Below are 27,823 nucleotides of genomic sequence, written 5' to 3'. Positions count from 1 at the left end.
CCAATGAAACCAGTAAAAAGCTCGGGACAAACAAAAGGACACACAGTCCACAGATAATTTATGGAATTCCCTTCTTCAAGGCATGGTGATGGCCAGTAGGTTAAATGGCTTTAAAGAGGGATTAGACACATTCATGGAGGAAAGGTGTATAAACGGCTTCTGGTCATGGCAGATGAACAGAATCTCCCTTTACTGAAGTTGTTTAGAAGGTGTGGTAGATCTATGAGTTGTAGCCAACTACGCTTTACTCAGAGCAGTTCCAGTGAAATTAATGGACATGACTAACTTAGGTTCTTTAATTTCAGTGGCTCTGCTGTAACTAAAACTTAGTTGGATGCAACTCTGTTCACAGGTTGCCATTGGACTTTACCTAAAGGAAAATTCAAAGTGATTTGGACACTTCTGAGGGGAGAGGGAAAAATCTGAAGAACCATGAGAGAAGCTTTTAAGAGTTTTGATAAGACTAGCAAAATTTCTTGGAGGGTGGGGGAGATGCCCTCCCTTCTGCCAGCCAAAGAAGGGAAAGTAACTATTATCCTACCTTTTAGGAGTGAATTACAGGTTGCCATTTTGCTGGGGCTTGAAAACTAAGGCTGCAGACCTAATCCTGCTTACTTAGGAGTAAGCCTCATTGGACTTACTTCTGAATAGACATGGTTAGGTTTGCATAACAAACCCTGAAGTTCAATCCAGGATCCCCCCCTCCCCCAACAGATGAACTACGCAGAAGACAGATTTGCTTGCAACAGCCCTGGCTTCACACAAATGTTCCAAAAAGGATTATTTTTCCTTGAATCTTGAGAAATCTTAAACCATGGCCAGTGGTGGAGCTGTTTCCTAGACAACTTACCTGAAGCCTTACAGAAGAGGTGGCAGGAATTGAACTTAATGCTTCTTGGGCAGGCACTTGTTCTGCCCTGGGTTCTGCACCCTGCCTAGTGCTTCAAGACAGTGCTAGACAATGCTCAAATTATGAGAGGAGCAAAGCAAGGGCTTGGCCTCTTATACTTTTGTGGCAGATCTCTTAAAAAGAGGATTAGACAAATCCATGGAGGAGAAGGCTACAAGCATCAATGGCTATGTTCTACCTCTACTGTTGAAGAAGGGTGAATGCCTTTGAATACCAGTTGGTGCAAATCAGAGGTGGTGAGAGTACTATTGCATTCAGGTTCTCCTTGCGGGTTTCCTTTGAGCATCTGTTTGACCACTGTGAGAACAGGAAGGTGGACCAGGTGGGTCCTTGGCCTGATCCAGGGCCGGATTAAGCTGAGGAGGGCCCCTAGGCTGATTGGTGTTTGGGGGGCCCTTCTCCTCTTAGGCAGATCCTCAGAAACAGCCGCAGGAGGGATCGCAGGACAGGAGCTTCTGAGCCGCCTGCTGTCCCATCCCATCCCATCCCCCCCACTTCACCTACTTTTCCGCTCTTTTTGCGGCTGCGTGCACTGCGCATGCAGGTTTCCATCAATCAAGATGGTGGCTGAGGTTTCCCTAAGGGGCTGAAGCCTCTGCTGCCTTCTTGGTTGATGGCAGCAATGTGTGCGTGTAGCACACATGCGTGCCATCAACTAAGATGGCGGCAGAGGCTTCAGCCCCTTAGGGAAACCTCGACCGCCATCTTGGTTGATGGCAAACCGCAAAAAACAGCAAAGAAAAAGGTAAGTGAAGCGGGGCAGTTCGGAAGCTCTTGTACGGGCCCCCAAGAGCTCCAGGCCCCTAGGCTTCAGCCTACTAAGCCTAATGGATAATCTGGCCCCGGCCTGATCCAACAGGGCTCTTCGTGTGTTCTTATCACTTTCTTACTCAGAGCATCAAAAAGACATCCACGAAGCAGAATGTTGGAAGATTCTGAACAAAAAATAAACAAACTAAGCTAAACTATGGGATTCCTTCACAGAAGGTGTAGTGATGGCCACCGACTTTAACAGAGGGTTAGACAATTTCATGGAGGATAATGCTAACAATGGCTACTAGCCTTGATGGCTGTGTTCTCCCTCCACTGCCTCTGAATACCTGTTACTAGGAATCAAAAGTGGGGAGAGTGCTCTTGCACTCAGATCTTGCTTTTGGGCTTCCCATAGGCATCAGGTTGGCCACTGTGAGAACAGGATGCTGGACTAGATGAGCCTTTGGCCTGATCCAGCAGGGATCTTCTTGTGTTCCTTCCACGGATGTTCCTTAGCTACTATTTTTTAAGGTTTCCTGGAGAGAAAATGAATTGACTAAAACTGGGTGGAGGACTTGTAGATTTCATTCAGGGAATCCTACCTCCCCCCACACCAATAGGTTGAGTAATGCTAATAGTGACCCCAACACACACACACCACATCTCATTCCCTTTCACTCTTTTCAAATGCTATTGCAGGTCCAGTTCATGGCTGTTGTACAAACTTTGCTAAATCAGTGGGGTTGGCTCATCTCAGGCCAATTGCCAGAAATCAAGCTGCAAGCGGAGGAAAGGGGCTGATTTGCTCCTGCTTTTTTTTTTGTTTTGCCAACAATACCCTCCCCCCCCCAAAAAAATGCAATTATCTGTCGGAAGTGGATGGTGCATCAGAGCACATTTTCTTGGAGAAGGAGAGAGCCAGCTCATGGAATGAAAAGGTTAAGAGTGTGAGGAAAAGGTTCTTCCAGTTCAAAATCCAGCCTCATAAATAATGAAATGTTTCCTTCCTCAGACCCTCTCCAGCCTTCTTTCTAGCTTTGACGTTTGATTTAATCTTCTTCTTTTCTGTTTCTTTTTTGGCCTATAAATGATTCATGGCCTCGTTTTCTTTCTTTTTTTAAAAAAAATCCTTTTTTTTAACATCATGAATCAAGCCAGAATGTTTATAGGGATACTGTCCAGTATCTCTGTTGGCCTAGTTTGGGCTGTGGGCTGTTACTTAAGGAATGACACACACATGCACATATCAGGATCTAACACTTATTTTTTGACATTTCAGATTATTTGTCAGGCAGAGCTGCCTTCTTGAGATCAAAGATGAAAATGCTTGCAGTCCAGGATGCCAGCTCTCTCTGTCAGTCTGTGGCAAACAAAATCAGTAAAACCATCCAATGTTGACAGCTGCCTTATCTCCATATTAAACCCCAGAGCAAACTCATCTCACAGCTTACTGCCAAGGCTTCCATTATTCCTGGTGTGCATGCTGAACTTTCTCCGGGGTTCTAGATAAGCTTTGCAAAAACCCTTATAGGCTTGCCCTGGCAACATAAGGGGGTATGCATCCCCTATGGTTGGGCGAATCTGTCCATTTTGGATTCTCTCAACTTCTCATTTCTCCAAGTTTAAGTTTGATTTTTGCACATTTCCATATCAGTTTGTGATCATTTTTTTGTACAGTCCTCAAGAACATTCATAAGCATCCCAATCGACATATGTTTGTGTGTACTTTTGCCCAATAGACACATTTTTTGCAAAGCAATTTCCCCAAATATGACACATTTTGTATGCTATTTTCACAGACATAAGCATTTTTATGCTACACTTTGTCCCAGTGTATGCAGTTCTGAACACATTACTTAGCTGGAGAATTACCCTGCAGAATTCCATAGGGTGTGAATGTCAAAGGATGGCTATGTTTCAGTCCACAAATTGTTTAGGAAAGTAGGGATTAGATAGGTTCACTTTTAAATGAAAACTGAATCAAATTTCTCCATAGTATCCCTGCATGAGTTAAAAAAAATGTGAGGGGAAAGAGGATCACACCCACCACCCATGCCTCCAATATCAACAGGCATACTTTTCCCTAGTGTACACATTTTGGGGGCTGGAGATCTGCATTGCAAAAATTCTGTGAAGTGCAAATTTTGAAAGATATCTGCATTTCAGTTGGTGTCTTACTTGGGAAAGTGTGACTTACTTAAGCTCACAGTAAAATCAAACCAAACTGAATTCCTCCCCCGTCACCATCTATATCCATACCTTACACCCAGGAAACTGAGGTTGAAAGAGTGTAACATAACACCTCCAGTTCTATCAGGCTGTCTCCCAACAACAGACCATCTATGAAGCTTCACTGGATGGTGACAACAAATTAAAGCATGTCCTTACCCTTCTGACTAAGGTGGTAGGTTTCCATCTCCTAGGCAGCAAAGGAGAAAAGTTTGGAGATGAACTTGCCAACAATGCTTGGAAACCTTTTGCTTTTGTGATCCTTCTGGCAACAGTCTGATTCCGAAAGGGTAGAGACACACTCACTGTCCTTCCAGTTCCAGTGCATCTTCACCTCTCCCTTCTGAAAACGGGGGCACACAACACCAGTCAGACCCTACCGCTTTTTATTGTAAACCTGGTCAGAGCCACTTGAGTGCATTTTTTTTTAAAAAAAAAATCAGCTTCACAGAGATTTTGCAACTGATCAGCGGATCCACCCATTCTGTCTCCAGGTGTGGCTAATGCAAATGCTTTGTCCTGACGACCAGTGCGTTTACAGCAAAAGATAGACCCTTGGGATTCACTCAGATCCTTAGAGAGCTACATGTTACTCTTTTCTAGAGAAGACTGATCCAAACCTACCCTTATTGCTTCCTTCCCACTGTAAACCTATGAAACCTACTCTTGCAACATGGAACACAGCAACATAGTTTGGATTCACACACCTTCCGATTTTCTTGCCCCCAAACAGCAATCTTCCATTCCAGGTCTCAGGAGAATGCACTTCCTCCCATTCTAAGCCCCAGGAAAAGCCTTTAGAAACCAAAATGCCCCTTCCTTCCTAGGCTGCTGGTGCAAGGAAGTCACTGGAAGGTACCTGACTTACCTGCATATTTTTGCGTGTTCCTTTCTCAGCTGTTTCCAACATTTCTGTGGTGTCAGCTGTGATAACTTAGGGGCAAAATGGACATGCACTTAAATAGGTAGCAGGCAACCATGTATCTTGTTTTTCTCTCACCTAACTATAGAGGTAGAGGAGCAGGGGTGTAGTGGCCTGTGGTCTCAAGGGTCTTAGACCCCTTACTTTTTTGGGAGAAGGGTCCCAGTGGGATCCCTATGTCTCCAGCACCCTCTGAGCCAATCAGCACAAAAGGGAGCATGTTAGCCACTGAGGAGAGTCTTCTAGCATGCTTCCGTGTCCTTTCGGGCTGATTGGAGCCAATCAAAGTGAAAAGAGATGAGTCAGTCACTGAGAAGACTCTTTTCAGTAGCTAACACTCTCCCCTTTCATGCTTATTGGCTCCTAGGGATGTCTGTTGTTGTTGGAGAAAGCATTAACAAGTTCATTCTCAGTCCAGCAGCAAAAGCGTGTGTGTGTCTGTGACTCTCATGAAGGAACCCTGCACTTCTGAATTTGCCACTAGATTACTGTTGAGGAATCTGATTCTCCCTGTGCAGGCAGTACTACAGATGGAGACACTTAGCTCTTCACTCTCCAGTTGAGATCAATGTAGATTCCCCTACCCCAGTAGGTCTAGGAGGGGAAAGTCCTCATTGCTCCTAGCATCAGAGGGAGGGACCAAATACCTTTACAATATCATGAGAGGGGGAATGAAGAGAATAATCTCCCATCGAGAGCCAATGTCCCATCTAGTCTAGCATTTTGTTCTCCCAGTGCCAGCCTAGATGGCTGTGGGAAGCCTGCAAACAAGACTAGAACCCAACACTCTTCCCACTTGTGATCCCCAGCAACTGGTGTTCAGAGACTTACTGCCTCCAACAGTGGAGGTTAAACACAGGCACCAGGGTGAGTTAGCCATTGACAGACACTCCCATACACTGCCTTCACAGTGAGAATCAGACTGCTCCCCATAACCAGTTAAGAAAAATCAAGATATGTACTTTGGCCTTAAGACAGGACAATGGGGAATTTTTACAAGATTTGTGACTGGGCATGCAATGTCAGCTTGACAATTTGGCACCCAGACACCGGTAAATTGGTTGAAATGGAACATGTCCTTGGATGCACAGAGTAGTCCTGGATTTAGCATAGCACCAAGGAACTTGCCCTGCTAGAGTGGATCTGTTGTTCAAAGGTTAGACTGGTGTTTTCCAAACTTCCTGCCTTGGGGGACCTTCTCCCACATTGAAATGCCTGCTACAGAATCCTGTGCACATCTTCCATAGGCTCTTTGTGGCTTAGAGACAGTTCTGGGCCACATTTTCCATGCACCCAGGGTGGCAGCCAACCATGCTCATCAGGCCTTGATATTGCCCCAATGAACTAACAATGAATCCTAGAATACACTCAACGCTTGGGCAGAATATTTTTGGGAGGAATTGGAAGGTGTTTCTGTGCATTGCAAGGAAGAGCAGAAGATGTGGTTGCATATCATAAGAGGAAAATGAACAAAGTGTATTCCAGGAAAGCTTGTCTGCCATTATTGAGCTTCTCATCAAGCAACAACTTCTGCTAAGCTTCCAGGGAACTCCAGAACATCTAGAAGCAAATTCTGAAAACTACCGGCATAGCCACCCAATATGGCTGTTCCAAGATTCTCATGTTGTTGGTGAAGAATAGTGGTTTCTGTCTGCAGGCAATGATTCTGGTGTTGCTTCTGAGAATCTGGACTTTATTCCACTCACTTTCCCTGGTTATGAACCAACATCTCAAACATTACCATTCAATCCAAATAAATTTTGGATGGAATGTGTGTGTCAAGTACAAGGGCCTGACACTTTGCCTCCCTGTCAATTAATCTCTTGCACTTTAGCAAGCAAATGTGGTTTTGGGATAAACATATTCATTATTTATCGTTGGTAATCACAAAAATATAATTATGGCTGCAACAGTTTCACATTAGTTGACCATTATGGCTTTTTTCCAGTACAACTCCTAGGATAGTGGTTTAAAAAAAGAACAAAAGCAACAGTGCTATTCCAGGGTGTGAAGATACTGACAGAGAGGGTGGGAAAGGGTGAGAGAGGCAAAAATATTCAGCAGTTCCATGTCATGAGTGATTGCTGTGGTTTCTGGACTGTACCAGTCTTATTGCAAGTGGAAGACTGAATTTTTGAAAGGTCCCTCACTTAAAACACTAGGAGAGAACCAGGAATGGGTTAGAAATTTGATTCCGTTTCCATTTAAAGGTGAATTTACCTAATTTACACTTTTCAAAATGATGAGTGAAAGGAAACACAGTCTATTCTTTGAGATTTTGCAGTGCAAGCAACATGTACAAAAATGCATATACTAGGGTAAACTGCACTGCAAAATCTAGAGACCTGCACGTTTCAAAAGGTGGTTGTGCTTTGGTTTGTGTCGTTTTAGAAAGTGTGAATTAGGCCAGTTCATCTTTAAATGCAAACTAAATTGAATTCCTCCACCACGCCTAAAAAAGAGTAACTCTTAGAATTTAATACTGTATTTTTTTTTTCACCTGTTACATGAGTTACTCACATGACCATGTTTGGACTCACGCCCTGGATGGGCTGTAGCTTACGCCTGCCATCTATATTCAATCCAGAAATTAATACTCGATGCAAAGCGTGCAGTCATTGCTTATCCCAAACTCACACAGGACACAAAATCAGCTTTGGAATTTTTCAAAGAGAGCCTTCATTTCCTTGCTTGGAGAGTTCATTCTTTGCCAGTTGTCATTTGTGGATTTATAATCTGCTCTTTGCCATCCATAATTTCTGACATTTAAGTAATGCAGGATTGACAGCCATAAGGTAATGCTACTATAGTTAGTTAAATATTAAAATAATAGCTAGGGAAGACATGAATTATTGCAAAGTCACATGGAAATATGGCTGACAAATTGTGCATTTACAAGACTGGGGCTGTCTGTGAGCCTCTAAGCTGATTTAAAATCAGTCCCTTTACCATTCATTTAGGTTTAATTTGATGTTCTGGAACATGGCAGGAGAGAGAGAGAAGAGAAAAGAGAGGGCCCGCAGCACTGTAGCCCAACACCTCCATTCCATACAGGTGACACGATGCTAATAAACCCACCCATGCGCTCCATCTATATCTCCTGTCATGTGAATGACACTCACACATGGCATGCATGACTGCCATCACCCAAGATGGTGGTGTTGATGTCAGCCCCTTATGAAAGCTGCCACCACCACTATCGTGGATGATGGTAGTCATGCACACACAGAGCACACAGCATTCCCACTGATGGGAGAGGTAGGTGTGTGTGTGGGCTGGCTTATTAAAGCTTGCACTGTCTGTATTGGGGAGGTGCCTGGGAGCTCCCTCTCTGTGATCTGCAGCAGGGTTGGGTTGCAGGACCTGACGCCGCCATGGATCAAGGGACAGGAGCACCATCCTCCCACCCTAAGGAGGGGTCCTTCAGAGACCCTTCCGGGTTGCTGGGTTCCTCGGCCAGGGCCCAACCTGGCCACCCTCTGGCACCGGCCCTGCTTATCATCATAACTTCTGAGGGCCAATGTGCATAGTGACTCCACATAGCTGGCACTGATTTGGACAGAGCTTTGGGTCTCAAACTGTTTATTCTTGCATCCACTGTGATAGCTTGCCAACAGATGGAACCACTGGCTTGCCCTCCACTACACTCAGGCATGACCAATACAGATGGTGAGAAAGAGGTAATTGTAAAGTAGCTCACTGGGCCAATGGGTTTCACCTAGCCCTAGAAAGCTTCAGACTCCGGCCTGACTCCACTATTTCTCTATGGACAAGGATTTGTGTGTGTGTGTGTGTGTGTGTAAGGACATTTCATTATTGTTCTTGTTTTTGTTGCTATTATTATTATTATCAAAATTTATATCCCACCTTTCCTCCTGATGGAGCCCAGGGCAGCAAACATATCAACAAAACAATTTAACAAGAAAAAGAAAAGCATTCTAAAAACAGTTAAAAACATTCTAAAATATAGTTACAATTAAAAAAACCCTTTCATCAGTGATATTTGGATCTTTGAATGCAATATCCTACTTCCTGCATGGAGTAGCACTATCTAGGATAGATGTGGGGGGCCTCTGGCCCTCCAGACATTGCTGAACTATCACCTCCTTAAACCCTAGACATTGGCCACATTTGCTAGACCTGATAGGAGTTGAAGTTAAGCAACATCGGAAGGACCAGAACTTCCTGTCCCGCTCTTGATCTAGGAAAAGGTTTTAACCACTGGATTTTGTTGACAGCATAGACCCAAGAACACTGCAGTGAGCCTGAAAGAAAGTTACCTAAATCAGACCATTGTCCTGTGTGGATCTGGCCGGTTCATATCACAATTTGCAAAGATTGGATTCCTCAAACATCCCTACCTATACCACTTCAGACTTGGGTTGGGGAGGTGCATATCTGAGTGCTCATCAGGAGAAAAAAAATCTGGTCCAAATAACACCTTATCCATATTCATATGTTTGCAGGGTATTATTTATTTATTTATTACATTTATACCCTGCCTTTCTTTTCATGATTGAAACCCAAGGCGGCTTACATCTGGTTCCCAGGCGGTCTCCCATTCAGACACTGACCAGACTTGACCCTGCTTAGGTTGCTGCCCTTATGTGCCTTCAGACCATAGCCTGGGACCATTCACATGCAACAGCAGGAACAGAGTCATGCATGTCATCCACCCTGAAGTTGCACATCCCTGTCACTGGGCTCTCTCCCATGTTGAATGTGGACAGCAGAAAAGGGAACCCTTTCAATGCCAAACTGTTTGTACATATGTGCTCCATGTGAGTGGCAGACCCATACAATCCAGTGTCCCACTCGTGTGGGGCTCTATCAGGATGGCCCTACATGCAAGTAAATGTGTGAACAGGATTTGTGTCTACCTCACTGTATGTGTGCATGCGCGCACACACATACACACTTAAAGGCTCTTCCTATTAGTAATGCCCACAAGCTAACCCCTAGAAAATGCATTTCCCCTTCAAAGAATCTCTGGTATTACTCTTGTGGCTCATTAGGTTTTTACACTGATTGATCAGCATCCTGAGGTGTTGGTAAATATCCACGGAAGAAGGGTATCTCTACTGATTGCACAAACCATGGTTGGAAATGTCTAAACCAGTAAACAAATAGTCCATAGAAAAGGAGGATTCCCACGGATGATTTGTCTTTCACAAGCTTTCCCCAGTTCCTCTGAGCCTCTTTTTAACCCCTTACCACCATAGGTAGTACTCTTTATCCCCTTCTAATACCCAAGTTTAACCTGAAGTATTCGCAGATTGCACCAAAAGTTCAGATCAAAATGAAGCATGATACTCTGTTGACATTGCCAGAGCTCTGGAGGCTTATGATTGTCTAGGACCCTACAATGCTCTTTGGAAATGTTGACCTTCCTTGCTTCCTGGTTTCTGAAGGACAAAGGTGGGAAGACCCAGGACTAGGAGAGCAGCTGAAGGATGGACAGGTGCCCCATTCTGAATTTCCTCAAAGCAAGTTGGAGGGCATGATTCAGAGCTTTTTGGAGAATTGATGAAAAATAACTATCAATATACACTGCATTGAGAAACAAGCAAGATGTAATTTTAAAAGTATTTGTTGGGGACACTCTATGTCCCTTTCTCATACCTTACACTGATTATATCTGTGTTAGAAACAGAACTATGCTCAAGCAGGGAGGAGGCACTTTGTTGGCATTTTGCCCCCCTCCCCACAAAACATGCACAATATTTTTTGGTAAATCTGTCACCCTTCCGTGGAAGAGTGTGTAACTGTTAAGCAGGGGGAAGGATGTTGGGGAAAGACAGAATGCATCCCTGTTGCTAAAGCAGCAAAGAAAACTGTTCCTCATGCCCCAATCCCATCCCACAAGCTGGCACAGCAAGATAGCATCAGCTTAATTATTTGGACATCATGGATGTGTTCCCCCTCTCAGATGGTTTCATTTGCTCTCAGTGACATTGTCCCATAAGCCAAATATGATTAGCTGTGTGGCAGCATGATATCATCAAGTTCACTGACTGGTTATGTTCCCTGATTGGTTGAGATCACACAGTAAAGGAGGAAGAAGCCCTAAAAATGGCATTGAAACTAGCATATTTGGGGTCCCCAAAATGGGAGAAAGACCATTAATGTAACAGGGCTTTCTTTATTTTTAAGCTGCAGCCACAGTTTTCAGTGTAGGTCAATCATAACCAGCCCTTTTCAAGTGAAATGATTTCTGACTTTGGTGTCACACCAAGCATTAAGATGCATGTAACTGCTAAAAAACAAAAAGCTGTTCAGTGTGTAGAACTGAAGTGTTGAGACGAGAAGTAGGTGGTCCTGAAGAAAAATAATAAAGTATGTGGTCCAAAAACAGAAAGAGGGGAAGTGTTCCCTCACATCCATCCTAAATGGGACTTCCAGAAGACAGTACCAAGTTCAGTACCTGGTTAGATTTGCAGGGAAAATATGGAGGTGCACCTTTCTGGATCAGCACAAAGTAATCAGAGAAACTAAAACAGCCTATGGCATTTCCCCCCCTGACCCGTTCTTCTAATGCACAGGGTTCCCAATGTTTAACTTTAAAAATACACTTTGGGCAGGGACAGAAGGCTATGGCACCAGCTGGCAAAGTCAGAAGCAGAGCCTGGAATCTGGCAAGGCAATAATGGAGAAAGGGAATTGGAATCAAAGGGAATGAAGCCACACAGCTCCCCTGGCCAACCCGGGCCCTGTTGTCATCCCTGCCACACTCTGTGCTGAAGGTGTGGCAGAACTGGGTCTGGGTGCAGGGTGCGGCTGGGTATCAGACAGACTGACGTGAGGCAGGGTGTAGGAAGGATCAATCTGTGCTCTGCAACCCACAAACAACCTATGTTGTTTAAGCAGGGAACACACTGAGTCTCAGCCCTATATAGCAGCAGCACAGCTGCCTCCTCATTGTGACCCCTGTCCATTCTGAACAATGTTGCCTTGCTTAGAGGAGCCCAGCCCTCGCCATTAGTCTCTAGCTGCAATGGAGTGAAGGAGTGGGGGTCGTGCTGGGTCCCCCATGGCGTCTTCTGAGTCAGAGGATGGCAGTGCTGCAACCTCTGGCTGGGAAGAAACTGGCCCCAAAGGCTCCTCCAATATCAACCCTGCTGGGGTGTGCCCTGCATGCCCTTTTCCTTCTGTTTGGGAGTCCTCCATTTCAACACCTGAAGAGGACTCAGACTCCTGATCTCTGACATCTTAGCCTTCTCCACCACCAGGAGTGTAAGATAGGGCTGTGAATAGACCCCCTGATCCAAATTGGGGTCCAATCTGACCTGGGGCAATCTGGGGCTGACCTGACCCAGATCCATGTCTGGAACTAATTCAGGGGCCTTGCACAGTGTTTAATTGCTGCAAGGTTTAAAACTTAATTAAACATGTGGTCAGGAGGGGGGAAAACAGAGATGCACCTCCTTCTCCAAACTTCTCCCTCACCACCAGACCTCTCACTCTTTTGACAGCCCCGGGCAGACCCAATCTGACTTGGGGGCGATCCAGCTGAATCCCTGGTTGACCCAGATCAACCTGGTTTGGTTTGAGATCTGGGATTCAGCCAGAACTGTTGCACGGCTTTAGTGTAAAAAGAGTGGCTCATAGATGGTACAGAAAAATATGGGAGAAAGCACTCCCAGAAAAGTTAACACAGCAACCGTAGATGAGCAAATGATTAAAAATGAAAGGCGCATTCATGAAATGTTGGCAACCTTTTATTTTGTCCTCTGATAGTCAGAGAACAGTACCCACCCCCTTTATGAGACTTGGGAGATCATGATTGCTTTTTGCATGCATTATGAGATGAGTGAGAACAGTAATGAATTATGGAGTGCAAAATGCAAGATTATAGATCAACAGGTATTTGGAGCGATGTATGGTGGGTGGGGTGGGGATAGATGTTAAATATAAGGTGTATACAAATCAATAAAAAAAATTTTTAAAGGGTGGCACGAAGCAGCACTTACTCTGGTACAACCTCAACTGTGAAGGAGTGGGAAGCAGGGACAGGAAAGGGCACAAAACAGGTGTTGAAGATAATGCATTATATATTGACAGTGATTCTTAAATACTGTTAACTTCTGCAGTGTTTTCAACATGTTTTTCAGCATTTTTTAAACATTTTTGCAGTGAATAACGACAAGGCAGAGATTAGCTTGTTCAGAGGCTCAATATGTTCAGCAGATCAGGCAGAGTGGCACCATCTCAGCTTTTCACTGGCGGCTCATTGGAATGTGGAGGGGCCACAGCTCAGTGATAGAGCAGGCAGAAAATCATGTGTTCAATCTCCAGTTTAAAGTATCTGGTAGCAGATGATCAGAAAGACCTCTGTCTAAGACCTGGAGAGTAACTGCCATTCAGAGCAGGCCATAATGGGATAGACAGACCATCTGGTATAAGGCTAGTTCACATGTTAAAGCATAAAAGAAGTCCTGTTCACACATTACAGGTATTAGCTGTCAACAAATCAACAAGTGCACACAAATACTTATATGTGTGTAGAGACAGCACACATATAAGTATTGTATTTGTGTGCACTTGTTGATTTGTACAGCTCAACTGTTGTGCATGTAGACTCTACACTTGTTGAACATTGCATGTGAATAATTGTACAAATATACAGCTCAATTATTTCTGTGCACAGGTCTGCTGATTGTGCACTCATTGAGTGCCATGTGTGAACACCCCTAGAGTGCAGTAAAGTGAAGACTATTCGACCTCAGAAAACAGCTGGTGGGGGAAGGAGAAGACTGGAGACAGGGACACTCATGAGCAGTGGGAATATGGAATTCCACCAGCAATACTCTTCAAGGCCTACAACCTTTCTTAACTTATTCTTGGTGGACTGGGGGTGGGGAACCCCTGGGAGCCTTCTCTGGGCACAGTCATTCAGAGTTTCTCTATTGCCCACTGTATCTTTTCTTGAGGCAGAGAAGGTATCCTAATTAGCTGTGAATAGAAGGGGGGTGAGAGGGAGGATGCTCTAAGTGTCAGTGGGATGTATAATATTTGAAAGGCCAGCTTTGGACATCAAAAACTGCTTCCCAAGAACGATGCTGTCTTTATTTTTGCTCATTAAGGACAAATGTGAGACTATCAAAACTCCCTATATTTTTTCCTCCTCACAGGATAGCTGTGATGAAGCTGCTATTGCAACATCTACTGATGTCACTTCAAATACCTTCCCCATCTTGGGTTTTCTCTGAAGTTCACCCTCACGGACAGTGGGATGTTGGTGGTAATAAAAAGATTTTGTATGTAATGGCTCATGTAGCCAGTAAACAATATCTTTCTAGCTTGGCATGACGGCCAGTCTAGAGTGGCCCTTTAATTTCCTCCCTGGGGCACCTCAATATCCTTCTCAACTCGAAAGAGAGGAAAAGGGATAGTCTCTGGGTGACATGTATTTAACTTTATTGAGCTACTCTCCATCCACACATCTTAGCTGAAGGATACTACCCTCCATTCTGACAAAACTTTTGAGGGACATTTTAGAGCTCTAACAAGGCCTCAAGGGGCAACAAAATCACCCACATAAACATTCCAGACAGTCTTAAGTAGTAAGGATATACATAACTGAAGGCAGCTTCAGAGTTCTGGCTACAGAAGGCCAACAAGGAACTCTCAACTCCTCCACCAGCATAAAATGGCATTTCCTCATTTCTCCTTAAAGGATGTTCCTTGCAACCAGCTTTTACTTCTCTGGATAGTTGCAGTCACTGGCTAGAGTTAGCTCCAAAACATTTTCCAAAGCAACATAAGAAGTTAATTTGGTGGTTCCTCTACAGTCAAAATAATTAAAGGAATTTTGAAGGAAACCAAATAAGAATTTTGATAAGAACAGTGAACCTTCTCAAGTAGAAGTCTTTGCACATTTCATAATCATTACCAGATTTCGCTTAAGGAGAAATTCATAGCCACTTTGTTGGGTTAGGATTCCTCCTTGGGATAAACTTCTGAAGAAGTTCAAGAGAGGTCAAAAGAGCTGTGTTTGAGCTTGTGGAAGTTCTGAAGGTGGTTCATATATCCATCCTGTGATGTTACTTCATCCTGCTGTGTTCAGTTAAAGCACGGATGGGAATTCTGTGCCTCATCACCCTTGTCATGAACTGGGGCTAATGGGAATTGTAGTCCAACAACATTTGGAGGGCCACAGGTTCCTCATCTCTGAGTTATAGTCAAGCTATAACCTCCTTCTCACTAAAGCCTGCTCATCAGCACATAGGTCCCACACTATGGTCTGAAGGCACATAAGGCCAGCTTCCTGCTGAAGCTAAGCAGGGTCAGGTCTGGTCAGTGCCTGGATGGGAGACCGCCTGGGAAGCATATGTAAGCCACCTTGGGTTTCATGAAAAGAAAGGTGGGATATAAATGTAATAAATAAATAATAATAATAAATAAATAATAAACACTCCAGTTGGTAAACAATGGGAAGGCACTAAAAGGTCTGTCCCTTCTTGGGTTTTCACTCCTTAGCCATTGGGGGTAGGGGTGTCAAACCTGAGAAGGGGAGACAGGACCTGGAACAAGATAAAGCATTAATTGAATCTGGGTCTCTGTTGGAGATAGTGTTTGCACCAGTGATGGCTGATGCCCACTGAGACTGGTAGGATGGAAGGCAGGGAGCTGAACAGTAGGTGCAGCCAAAGCCAATGACAGGCAGAGCCAACAAATTCTAATTTTGCCCCCATCCACCTTCCTGTTGAGTTCTATAAAGGCAGCACTGAGACTAATGAGAAGGAAGCTGACAGCCACCTCCTGGGTTGATTCTAAGTAAGAAGGCAGGCAGGAAGGGGCTGGCTGAGGGCAGACTGAGAGTGGTGAAACAGTGCCACATTTGTCCAATGGACCAGACTCTAATGGTTTGCACCCAGAACTCTAGTCATGGTTCTGCAAGCAGTGTATCTCACCCTCTTCTTTCTCCAGAACTGCATTAGCATCCGGCCACTTCTTGTGTGCATTTTATATTGTATGAGTTTCTTCTTCCTCTATCCTGGCTCATGCCAACACCACAGCTGCATGCTGGACCACCTTTTCCAAGTTCATGCACCATCCTGCCACCCCAGAAGGCATTGCCAGCCCAGATAACATTTTTTTTAAAAAAAGAATAATCAGTATTCTGCATATCCACTAATTTCATGGTAAGATAACTGTTTTCCATATAAATGCAGTTGCTTTTGATTGCAAACAATTTCATACATCTCTAGTCCACTCAGTCTCCCCATAGCTGGTGTCCCTAAGCCCCTCTAGTTAAAAAAATATGAGGGGGTCCAAGGATGGTTCACAAACATATGTTCATTGCTGGTTGATGGAAGCATTGCAATGTCACATGTGAAAACCCACCACAGATTAAACTCTTTAGGTGAAGTTTTGGCATTGTTACTCATTGTCAGCCAGGTTACTAGAAGGTCTGCATGAAGTTTTGAACATTTAATGAAAGGAGACATCTTATGGAACAGAGATGGACTAAGCTGTGTGGGGCCAGAAATATTGTGGGGTAAGTTTTCCATAATGTAAGGGAATGACTTCAGTAAGAGATAGAAAGTACCCATCATCTTAGAGGAATTGACCTCATAACATTCTTACCATGTTATCATAACACTTGAACTTACCAAAACGACGAGAAAGGTTATGAAGCCTTTCTTCCAAATGTGATTGGCTAATTGATGTTAGAAGAAGAGAAGTGGCTCAAGGGATAGTGACTATTCCTCCCCAATGACAGGGCATAAAGTGCTGGGTTAGTACAGCCTTCCCCAACCTTGTGTCATTGGGTGTTGTTGGACTACAACTCCCATCATCCTCAGCCGGCATGGTCAGTGGGTAGTGATGATGGAAGTTGTAGTCCAACAACACCCAGTGAACCAAGGTTGGGCTAGTAGAACTTTCTATTCACCCACTATTCTTGAGGACATTATAAGAATCAAGAATAATTCCAGAGGGGACCCCTATGCCTAGTCAACTAGGAAAATCTCTGGAAGACTCACCAACTACACTGACCTGAATCTCTGCAAACTATCTTAAAGAATTAGCTTATTCTATTGTCATAAATTAGCTGTATTAGTTTACCAGTATGACCCAAGTCCATTGGTGATTAGTCAGTATCTCCTCACAGTGCAGCACTTTTCAGTGATGTCAGCCCACATATCCATTCATCAAGCGTTAAGTCATCAGGTGGTATATATGGGTGTGTGTGAATGAACCCAAAGGTTGAGTAGCAGCCATCCACCCCATGGCAAAGTATTGTGCTCCTCCCTACAGCGCATGCCATTTGGTTTCCACAACAACAAAATAAAAAGACACATCATGGGGAACTTTATTGATTTGTTTTTGCCTCCGGAAGAAAAGACTCGGTGCAGCAGTTTAATTAGAAAATAAAGTGTTTATTAAGAAACTAGACATCAAAGACCCCTAAAGTCTCTGTGAAAGGGGATGTTCCCATTTTCATAGCACAAGATGACAGACATGGTAAGAGAAAAGAAACGCTCAGGAATGGAGGAGTCTTGTTGGTGGGGAATGAGGTAATGTTTTACAATAGTTAAAATCAGAAACACCATTTTCCTTAAAACTCGTGACTTAAAGCCACCAATTGCAAGTGCCCAAGGCCTTGTTCTTCCACCTACTCCACCCCACTTTTCAGCATTAAGGAACTACCAGCGACTTTTCAATTCCTCAAGTCAGTCCTTCCCGAACCGTGTGCTATGACAGAACTGCTAGAATACCAAAAGAAATAAATCCAATCATTCAAGACTAGTGTGAGTTCAAAAGACCCACCCACAAAGAAGGGGATCCGCTGAATCTCTGAATGATTCATGGGAAGAAGGCAAGGTCAGAGCAATCAAGCTTCTGCTGCAGGGTGAGGTTGGCAGGAGTGGGGTTTTGTCATGCTTCTGCTATGGGTGTGATTGGAAAAATCATCCGCTGCTGATGCGGACACACTGCCTGTTGGCTCTCTGTGTGAGTCACTGTTCTCAGCCTACTTTCATCCAATCTGGAAGGTACACCCAGAACAAAAACCTGCACAAAGTGGGAGGGGGTCCTCTACAAGTGTTTAGCTGTACAAGTAAAAGAGCAAAGCATGCTTCCAGTTTTGATTCAAAAAGCATATGCCACAGCTCTCAGAAGTTTGAAGAAGAGAAATTTAAGTTGATTGCAGTGAGCAAAACACCAGGACATGGTACTCAGCCTTGAGCAGAGCTTGGAAAAGTTACTTTTTTGAACTACAGCTCCCATCAGCCCCAGCCAGTATGGCCACTGGACTGGGTTGATGGGAGTTGTAGTTCAAAAAAGTAACTTTGCCAAGCTCTGGGCTTGAGTTGACCTTAGATCTGACTTGGGGGGGGGAACAAGCAAGATAAATGGTCATGTGAATGTAACCCACGCTGAGATCAGGCCCATTTACGCCAGCTCCCCTGCATTCTCTGTTTGGGCAAAGAGACTTTCAAAATTATACTTTGGTTCCCATGTTAGTTTGTTTCTTATTTAATTCCAACTGAATCAGCTCCTCTGGTCTTGATAAAGAGGGAAACTCGTGTACCTTCTGTCATTTCATTAAAACGGCTGGTTTTACTTTTGTGTGAGAGTGTGTGTGTTTATACTACAGCTCACTCAATTATCTGAGCAAACTGACAAAAGAAGGAATAAAGCAGCGGACGGCTCTAAGAAGCATCCTCGGTTGAAATTAGAAGAGAACATCCCAGCAGGTTCATGAAAGGGGAAGACAAAAAATGTAAGTGGGATGTCTTCATTCATTCTGGCATCTCCGGGTTCAGTTCCCACCCCAAAATGAAGTAACCAATCAGAACGAGCAATTTTGGAAACTACATAGCATGGAGGAAGAGCTTTAGAAAATGGATGGCTCCATCAGTGATGAGGTAGTCTCTTCCACCTGTTGGAATCCTGCAAAGGTGTCATTGCAGGCCTGGAATCTGAATGCAGATTTGCATTAATTAGATCTTCCTCTAAACATGTTTGGCCTGGAATCTGAAGGGGTGGGAGAGAGAACTCTATCTAATATTAGCCATTTCAGATGAAAAATACTCACCAGAATATAAAATGGAAATGAACTGACTTCAGGTCGATCCCAACTTATGGCTACCCTATGAATAGGGTTTTCATGGTAAGCGGTATTCAGAGAGGATTTACCATTGCCTCCCTCTGAGGATAGTTCTCCTCAGCTGGCTAGGGCCTGCTCAGCTTGCCACAGCTGCACAAGCCAGTCCCTTCCTTGTCCACAACTGCCAGCTGAGGGGCAATTGGGCTCCTCGGGACTATGCAGCTTGCCCAAGACTGCACAGGTGGCAGGGCATGTAACCCCTGATCCACTCACTGTGGGGGTGATCTTTAGCTGGTCCTTTATACCCAGGAGACACGAGCGGGGATTTGAACATATATTAAAAAATAGCAATAGTCCAGTAACTCCTGAAGGTGGAATTCAAGGTTTGCTGCCCTCCATATGAAGCATTTTGGAATGGAGTTAAGATGAAAGGAAGAAGAAAAGAATGTGTCTATATATAATATCAATATTGATCCAAGTCCAGAATCAATATTTGTGTTTATGTCAGAGAATAAGCAACATAATTTTGACTCAGATCCCTCTTTGCTAAGTTTGTATGCCTTGATCCAACCATGTGCATGACTGAATTATAATACGTCTCTAACTTGGAGAGCAAGAAATGGGAGAATATGGCAGTGTCGGGAAGACAAGAGAGATGGTCGGTCTGCAGACTGGAGATAGAAAGACTATTGTATGACCTTCCACACTTTCCCCCTGCCCTAGACCTGTTGGTGTATCACTGACCAGCAACACCACTCCTCAGCCAGCCACCCAGGTGTGAAGTCCAGGAGTGCTCCACCTTCCCCCCCCCTGCACCTCCAGTCCCCCAGGTAAAGCCATTTTACAAGCAGCAGGGAAGAGGCTGGTGTACAGAAATGGAACACTGAGATAGCTGAAGAGAGAGGCTTTAACACACAAAAACGCACACGCACACACAAACAGAAAGATCCTCCTAGAACATTTGTATTTTTTTTAAAAAAACAACAAAGCCACTGGTATCTTTTCCTCCAGGTAGAGTAACGCTTTTCCATTGTCACCTTTTTAAAAACAGCAACATTGTTTCTGTGCAACAGCTTGGGGAGGGGTGGGGTTGGAGGACAGAAGTGGGTGGAGGGGGCTGCCATTGTTCTTACCAAGGGTCTTCACTTTGTTAAAGCATCTTCTGTACTCCCCATCTCCTCTTCCATGGGGGCATCTCCCATGACCTGGCCACAACCATGAGTGGCTGAGAGCAGGTGGCCTTAACAGAATGTTGTGATTTCACAAGGACTCCAGTTGGGGAGGGCTGCAGCTAAAGTTCCTGGACTTGAATTGGTTTGGTTCTTTTTTTTAAAAAAAAAAATTAAGCAAAGTGCAACTGTTAGGATGCCTCCTTCAAGGTCCTTTACTTTTTTAAAATTAAAAAAAATGTTGCTCTGCTTTGCTCTTGTTGTGCCTTGCAGGAAACACCGTGACCAACAGAGGGAAAGAACACAGTGACCAACAGAGGAGTAGAATAACCCTGTGATCTGGCGACAGAAAAAAACATATAACCCCTTGGTCTTTTCAGCATGGTGCAGACTGAGATCCAGTCCATCAAGGCGGTAGCTTTGATCCGTGTACAAGACAGCAATCTCCCTCTGTGTCCCATAGCAACCAAAGGGCACAGCCAACAAATGTGACATCAGAACAAGGAACCTTTCAAGGAGGTTTTGGATTTAACTTTTTTTTTTTGTCTTTCGCCTGTTTTTTGTTTTGTTTTGTTTTTGCACTGTCGTTTGTGGCGGTGTTTTGTTTTTTTTTAAAAGCCATGACGTCCTTTGCTGAAATAAACACTGACATCCTCAACATATATGCCATGATGGTTAAGAGGATTAGAATGTCCTGGAAGGGTTATTGGATTCAACATAATTTCTCTGAAACCTAAAGCAGGGGAAAGGGGGATGGGAGACAAAGGGGGGGCACAGAAGAGAAGAGAAAAAAGAAATAAAGGGGAAAAATAAAGTAATCCAAAAAATAAAGATCCAAACTAGAAGAGAACAGATAGGTAGTGACAGTGGTGTCTGGTGGCTCTGTGTCAACGGGGCAGTGGACTCCACTCCAGATTTTAGTCAGAACTTTCAAGAAACTGCCCAAGATGCTTGAGCACCTTGGACAGCTCCTTGAAAGTTCAGCCTTAAAGCCAGAGTGGATTCCACTGCCCCACTGACCCGGAGCCACCAGCTGTCACTGGATAGTGACATACATATAATTGTGTTTAAAAAAGAACTAAAAAAAAAAACCCCAGCCATCTGGCTGCAGGAGGGTACATTCATGCTGTCTTGTAAACTGCTACCTTTCCCCTCCTCTGTCAGAGTAAAATAAAAACTTGTACGGGAGGGGCAACATTTGCTGTATTGAGAGGAGATAAATAATTTCTTTGGGTTGAATCCAGCTATGTTTTACTTAGAGTAGACCCATTGAAAATAATGGACCATGTGCATAGAAGTGTTGGTTGCTTATTATGTCAGGAGTGGTTTTCAACCTGAGGGTTGCATTCGCTCTTGGCCAACCCCCTGAGAGCTATATGCTGGCAGTGGGCATGGCCAGAGTTGCCACGGTCACCCTGCGCCTACCACCTCTCACTCAGACACACACATTGGTAGACATGCATATACAGATACAGTATCACACATGCAAGCACACAGCACTAGGCATGGACAGACCTGCCCATTTCCATTTCTCATTTTTCCAGTCTTAAATTCAGATCTCCACATTTCGGCAGCAGTTTATGCATTTTGTTAAGTCCTCAGGAAAACCTGCTTTTTAGTTCATACGTTTCTCCTAATGTACACATTCTTGTGTGCAATCTTGCCTAATATAAAACATTTCATAAATTATTTTCACTAATATACTCTTTTTATGCACACTTTCCTCCAATATATGAATTGTGCGCACACTGTTTGGCTGTCACTGCACCACAAAATTCAGAGAAGTGTGACGTTTGAAGGACAGCAGTGTTTCGGTTTTCACATTCTTTCTGGAAGTGCTAATTAGGAAGGTTGAGATTAAAATTTGGACCAAATTGAATTCCCCCCCATCCCTTCACAGCACGCTCTCTCACACTCACACAAACACATGCAGACACACAGCTCTCTCTCGCTCTCTCTGACACACACACATAATTCACACATGCACGCATACACACGAACACATTATACTCATTGCAGCACTGGGCTTGATGCAGAGGTTTCAATCTCTACCGCCAGCATTGCAATGGAGGAGGATGGAGACTGGTGGACCATTGGCATCATTTGGCATGCCTCATCCAACCTGCAGATGGCTACCCTATGGGTACCAGGTGAGTCGTTAAATATAAGGCTGGTGTACACAATAAACAAAGAGACACAAATACAGTATATACAAATTGAATCTATGTTGTACTAATACCCAAAATCAGCATGAGCATTTTATAAGCACATTTACCATCCCACATAAATGCTATAAACCATCAACAACGGATGACAGTTAAAAAGCCCATTTCAACAATGAATCTTTCTCCAGTTTATGCAATTGCTGGTTGGCTTCTAATGCCTTAGGACTACAGACGCACAGATGGGAGCATGTCAGCTGAATGTGTAATTTTGTCCTGATATTTTCTTATTCTAATACTATATAGCATATTATCAAGTTGAGAACTGCATATATCTTTTTGGAAGCAATTTATTATAAGGATGCGGCAATTGCACCTGATCACCCAGTTCTCTTGGGAGGACTAGTACTTATTATTGTTGTTTTAAACTGCTTTTAATATTGTATTTTTAAATTTCTGTACTCCACCCACAGACCTTATAGTGAAGGGCAGGTAAAAATTGAAATAATGATAATGTTGATGTTGATGATAATGATAATGGATGGAATGTGATTTTTAAAAAAATCATAAAGACGTCAATCAGTTGAGTGAACTTAAGAAAAAACTCATTGTTGAAATGGACTTTTTACTGGAGATCCAAAGTGAGTGGTTTATAGTATTTACTGTTATTTAGAATATTATAAAAAATGTGCTGATTTGTTTTGTATTAGTACAATTAGGGATGGGTCAATCTATCAATTCAGTTTCTCTAAGTTTCTCAATTTCCTAATATCAGCTTTAGTTCTCCACATTTCTACAACAGTTGATGATTTTTTAAATAAATAAATAAAAGTTCTCATAAAAATCTGTCAGCATTTTAGTGTGAATGTCTCCTAATATACACAATTTGGAATGTTGCCTAATACACACTTTTTTTTGCAAGCAGTTTTCCCTACTATAATGCATTTTCTATGTTATTTTCACTAATATATGCATTTTTATGCTAACTTTACCTAGTATATTCATTCTTTTGGTACACATTACTTGGTTGGAGGACAGCATTGCAAACTTTGGAGATGTGCAATTTTCAAAGGATGACTGGGTTTTGGTTCACCTATTGTTTCAGGAAGTGTGAACTTAGCAGGTTTGCCTTTCACTGTGAACTGAATCTAATTCCTCCCCCATCCCTAATAGATACTATTTGTAAATATTTGAGTCTCTTTATTTATTGAGATCGTTCTTGTGAGATTATTACAGCATGCAACTTCAAATACAAAGCTGGACCAAGCCTAAGACAAGGCATTTTCGAGGACTACAGATTTTTTTTTTTAATTGTTCAGAGAACCTTTCGCTGGGCAGAGTTCCAACAGAGGTATGGAGATAGTTTCTTCTTTTTCGCTCAGATTTTTCACATAGTGAGAGCTGATGTAATGCAGTGGCAAAGAAAATGAGTGGCACATTAGGAAGGCCGGAGTTTGAATCACACCTCTGCCATGAATAGTGATTGCTGGGGACACACGAGTGGCAGATTTCTCCTACACTCCTGTTCACCTGATTGGCCGCTGTGAGAGGAAGCATGCTGGGCTTGATGAGCCTTTGGTCTGATTCAGCAAGGGCCTTCTCATTTTCTTATGATTCCTCTCAGTTGCTTGAGACAAGCTACCCTTCCCCATTCTGAGTCCTCCCATCTGCAGAAAGTCAGAAAGAGGCTGGGAAACAGAAGTAGCTAGAAAGCTGCTCACTTCGTGTGTGTGTGTGTGTATGGGATGGGAGTCGCACCCCCCCACACCGATCTGCTATGCCTAGGGTTACCAACCGTACTCTATTAAGAGTACATGTACGCTTTTTGAGATGGTGCAACAGCATACTCTTACTTTTCACTTATCAAAGCCAAATGTACTCTTTTTGAAATGACAAAATGATGGTAACCCTAGCTATGCCCCACTCACTCCCCAGTATCACAGAGAAGGAGGAGGCAGGAGAGAAAGGGCCCTCCCCAGGTGGAAGGATAGAAGGGGCACAGCAAAAGCGTCTCCAGCAGACCTAGAAGAACAGGAAGAGGAGGTGCCACAACACCGCAGGGCAAAAGACAGGCTGCAAACTGCAATGGGCGAATATCTGCTTAATTCCAACCTCCCGTGGTTGGAATTAAGCAGATATTTCGCCCACCCTAGCTTGCAACCTGTCCCTTGCCCTGTGGTGTGACACCTCCTCTTCCTGTTCCACCGTTTGGGGATGGCCCTGCTCTGGGAGGCTTTTGCTGTGGCTGCCCAAGGAGGGTCTTTTCTCTCCTGCCTCCTCCTTCTCTGTGACGCTAGGGGTGAGTGGGGCAAAATGGGGCAGAATGGATCAGTGGGGGCAAATCCCATCCCAAATAAATAAACATCTTCTTTTGTGATAAACGCACGGGTGCAGAGTACTAACACCTCTTTCATTGGGAGATACCTATCCAAACACTGGTCAATCATTTCTGAATGGGCTAATAATACCTTGTCGTCATTAGAACCTGCAGGATTTCCCCTGACTATTCTTTAAGCATTTTCACATGTGAAACTTCAATGGCCTTTTACAGTTCCTGCTCCTGTAACACAAATGTCAAAATCACATTGCCTAAAGAGTTGTGGCAGAGAACATTTTCTTCCCTCTCTCATAATACTAGTGCTTGGGGATTGCTCATTGAAATTGATTGGCAATAGGTGCAGGGCAGACTAAAGCATATCACTTAAAAGCTTAAAAGCATATTTAACAATACAAACTGTGGTTACGGCCAATGGGCTACGAGGCTTCAAAAAGGATGAGAGAAATTCATGGAGGGTACGGTCTTTCAATGGTTATTTGTCATGATAGTCACATCAAGCCCCCATATCCAAAGGCAGCATACCTTTGAATATCAAATGTTGGGATATAACACAGGAAGATACCCCTCAAGGTGGCTATGGGGCTTAGTTAAAAAAAGAGAGAAAACCCTCGCCTCCACACATGCCATGATTAGGACAACAATCCCCCCTAGCACTTTAAACTAATTAAGGAAAAACAGAAGATGTAGTTGCACATTACATATTAAATGAAAGGATCTTTTCATCCAATGCATGTTGGAAACCCTTGGAAGCTGCCCTTTGATTCTTTTGTCATGTAGGGTGGTCGATATATTTTGTAAATGAATAAAAATACATGCACATCTTAACTCTTTTGCTTTCCCCAAGCATTAAATATCATTTTCAAATGTGCACAAGAGCAGGTTGCTCAAAGGTCATTTTAGTACCATGTGTGAAAATGCTCTTACAGTTACTCTTACAGATTCCTCACAAAATCCTCTTATGCTGCAACCCAGTTTTGCTTCGTATGGATCAGAAACCAAGATGGGTCTTGCTTGGCTGACATCATTTATTGTCAAATGTGAGATCAGAAATGACATCAGTAGGCTGGAGTTTGGTGTGAGTGAATCTCTTCCACTGCCTACATCGCTGGCTCTTGGAGATCTAACCTCAAAATGTTACCAAGAGAATCACAACTAATGTCCCATCTGTACTATGCATTTAATATAGTTTCATACCACTTTAAACAATCATGGCTTCTCCCAAATAATTTTGGGAACTGTACTTTATAAAAGGTGCTGAGAGTTGTTAGGAGACCCCTATTCTCCTCCCAGAGTTACAATTCCCAGAATGATTTAATAGTCAATCCCAATTCACAGAGTGATTTAACAGTGAACCCCAGCTTCCAGGGAACTCTGGGAACTGTAGCTCTGTGAAGTCTCTTAACAACTCTCAGAGCCCTTAACAAACTACAATTCCCAGGATTCTTTGGGGGAAGCCATGACTGTTTAAAGTGGTATGATACTGCTTTAAGTATATAGTGCAGATGGGGCCTAGATAAGATGGCCAAGGAACTTCATCGCCAGATCTGCATTTTTTAACAGGTTACATGAGTCTACAGGGCCCTAACTTAGATTAAGGGTGAGGAGTGAAGGAAATCAAATTAAGGAGGTGATTTAGTTCAGGAAACCTGCACGCTGTACCCCTGATCTGAATTGATTCCTCTTCCCACACAGCCATATATAACCTTTAAAAAGTAATAAATCAAAGAGGTGATCCAATTATGAATCTCCCAACATCACAATTAGTTTGGCCCTTCATTTGCAAAATTTCATCAGGTTATATCCAATTAAGTCCTACACAGAGTAGACCCAATGAAATGAATGTGTCATGCCCATTAATTTCAATAGGTCTATTTGGAATAAAACTTAGTTGGATACTAATGAAATACAACCCACTTGGGGAGGGGGATGTTTGGTTGTCGTCATGTTGTTGTTTTAAATCAGGATTCATATTGAAAGGAAGGAAATGTCCAAAATATATCTGAAGGCCCAAAGCTATCCAAACCATAATGAAAATTAGGAAGGTGGGCAAGCATGTTGAGCAAGGAGGATTTGTTCTTTTCTCCCTCTCCCCATTGCTGGCAACGACATCCATGGCCATCATGAAAAAGAGAAGAAGCATGGATATGAATATGGGAAGGCTTTGGCAACTGCTGATGAAAGCGAAGGGCTCAGGTTGGGTTAAAGCTGGTCCACACATCATGATATAAAATCCTAAACGATGGTAAGGTGGTGGCTGGAGAGGGAGACTGGAATGGCAAGTGAAATGATGCTGCTTGTCACAGAGAGGCGTATGGTCACTATTCCCTTAGTCCTAGCAACTCACCTTCTCATCAATCATGCCCCCTCCTCCCCTCTCTCCCATTCCCACATCCACTTTCCCTTTCTGGCTTTCCATCTATCTTCCATTCTCAGCTGCAAAGAAAGATGCACTTCAACTCCCTTCATATGTGCCTATAGAGCAGGAGTAGGGAAGCTCGTTCAGTTTGAGGGCCACATTCCCTTCTGGGCAGTGATGGCTGGTGGCACCATGTCAGTGGGACAATGAACTCCACTCTGGGTTTTAGTCTGAACTTTCAAGGAGCTGTCCAAGGTGCCTTGGTCAGCTCCTTGAAAGTTCAGACTAAAACCCACAGTGGAATCCCCTGCCCCACTGACATGGCGCTACCAGCTGCCACTGCTTCTAGGCAACTTTCTGGGGACCATATGGCAGTAGTGAACAAGGCCATAGGCTAGTCAATGGCCTGGCAAGGAGGGGTGGGCCTGGTCCTGAGGGCCAGATACAGAGGCTTAGGAGGGCCATATTCAACCCCCATGTCTGAGGTCCTCCACCCCTGCTATGGAGATTATGGCCTTTGCCTCTCTGATTCCCCCCCCCCATCACTGGAAGAGTACCTAAGTCTTACATTCATAACATTTTTTTTCTTATGAAACACCTTACACAGAGGAACTAGGTGAGCAGATGTTCCTCTAGTGCATATGTGGGGAGTCTTCGGCCCTCCAGATACTGCTGAACCAGAACTCCCATCATCCTTGGCCAATGGCCAGGATTGCTGCAGCCAATGGCAGTTGTAGTTCAGCAACATCTGGAGGGCCAAAGGTTCCCCACCCGAGGATGTGAGCAGCCCCAGAAATGGTGGAATCCACGTAATTGGAGAGACATTTAAGGCACACATCCAATTACTTGCTTGGCCTTCCTCACATCAAATAGCCAATGAACTTAAGCCTAAGACTCTCCAAATGCACTCTCATCTAACCACAAAATT

The 27,823-nt window shown here is 43.7% G+C and overlaps 1 protein-coding gene across 2 annotated transcripts in view; it reads right to left on the bottom strand.

Moving 5' to 3' along the window:
- Positions 1-27,823, bottom strand: part of NTRK3 (neurotrophic receptor tyrosine kinase 3) — a 554,024-nt gene that overhangs the window by 141,321 nt on the left and 384,880 nt on the right. The window contains exon 13 of one of the 2 annotated variants that reach the window (XM_061595099.1): positions 19,554-20,772. The exons of the other annotated variant lie outside the window; for it this stretch is intronic. Coding sequence (XP_061451083.1) covers positions 20,651-20,772 — 122 coding nt within the window. The 3' untranslated portion in view covers positions 19,554-20,650. Of the gene's footprint in view, positions 1-19,553; positions 20,773-27,823 lie in introns of those variants that run through there. 2 annotated transcript variants of the gene reach the window in all.

This window comes from Rhineura floridana, chromosome 14 (assembly GCF_030035675.1).
Source record: "Rhineura floridana isolate rRhiFlo1 chromosome 14, rRhiFlo1.hap2, whole genome shotgun sequence".
NCBI lineage: Eukaryota > Metazoa > Chordata > Lepidosauria > Squamata > Rhineuridae > Rhineura > Rhineura floridana.
This window is presented reverse-complemented; position numbering and strand designations above follow the sequence as displayed.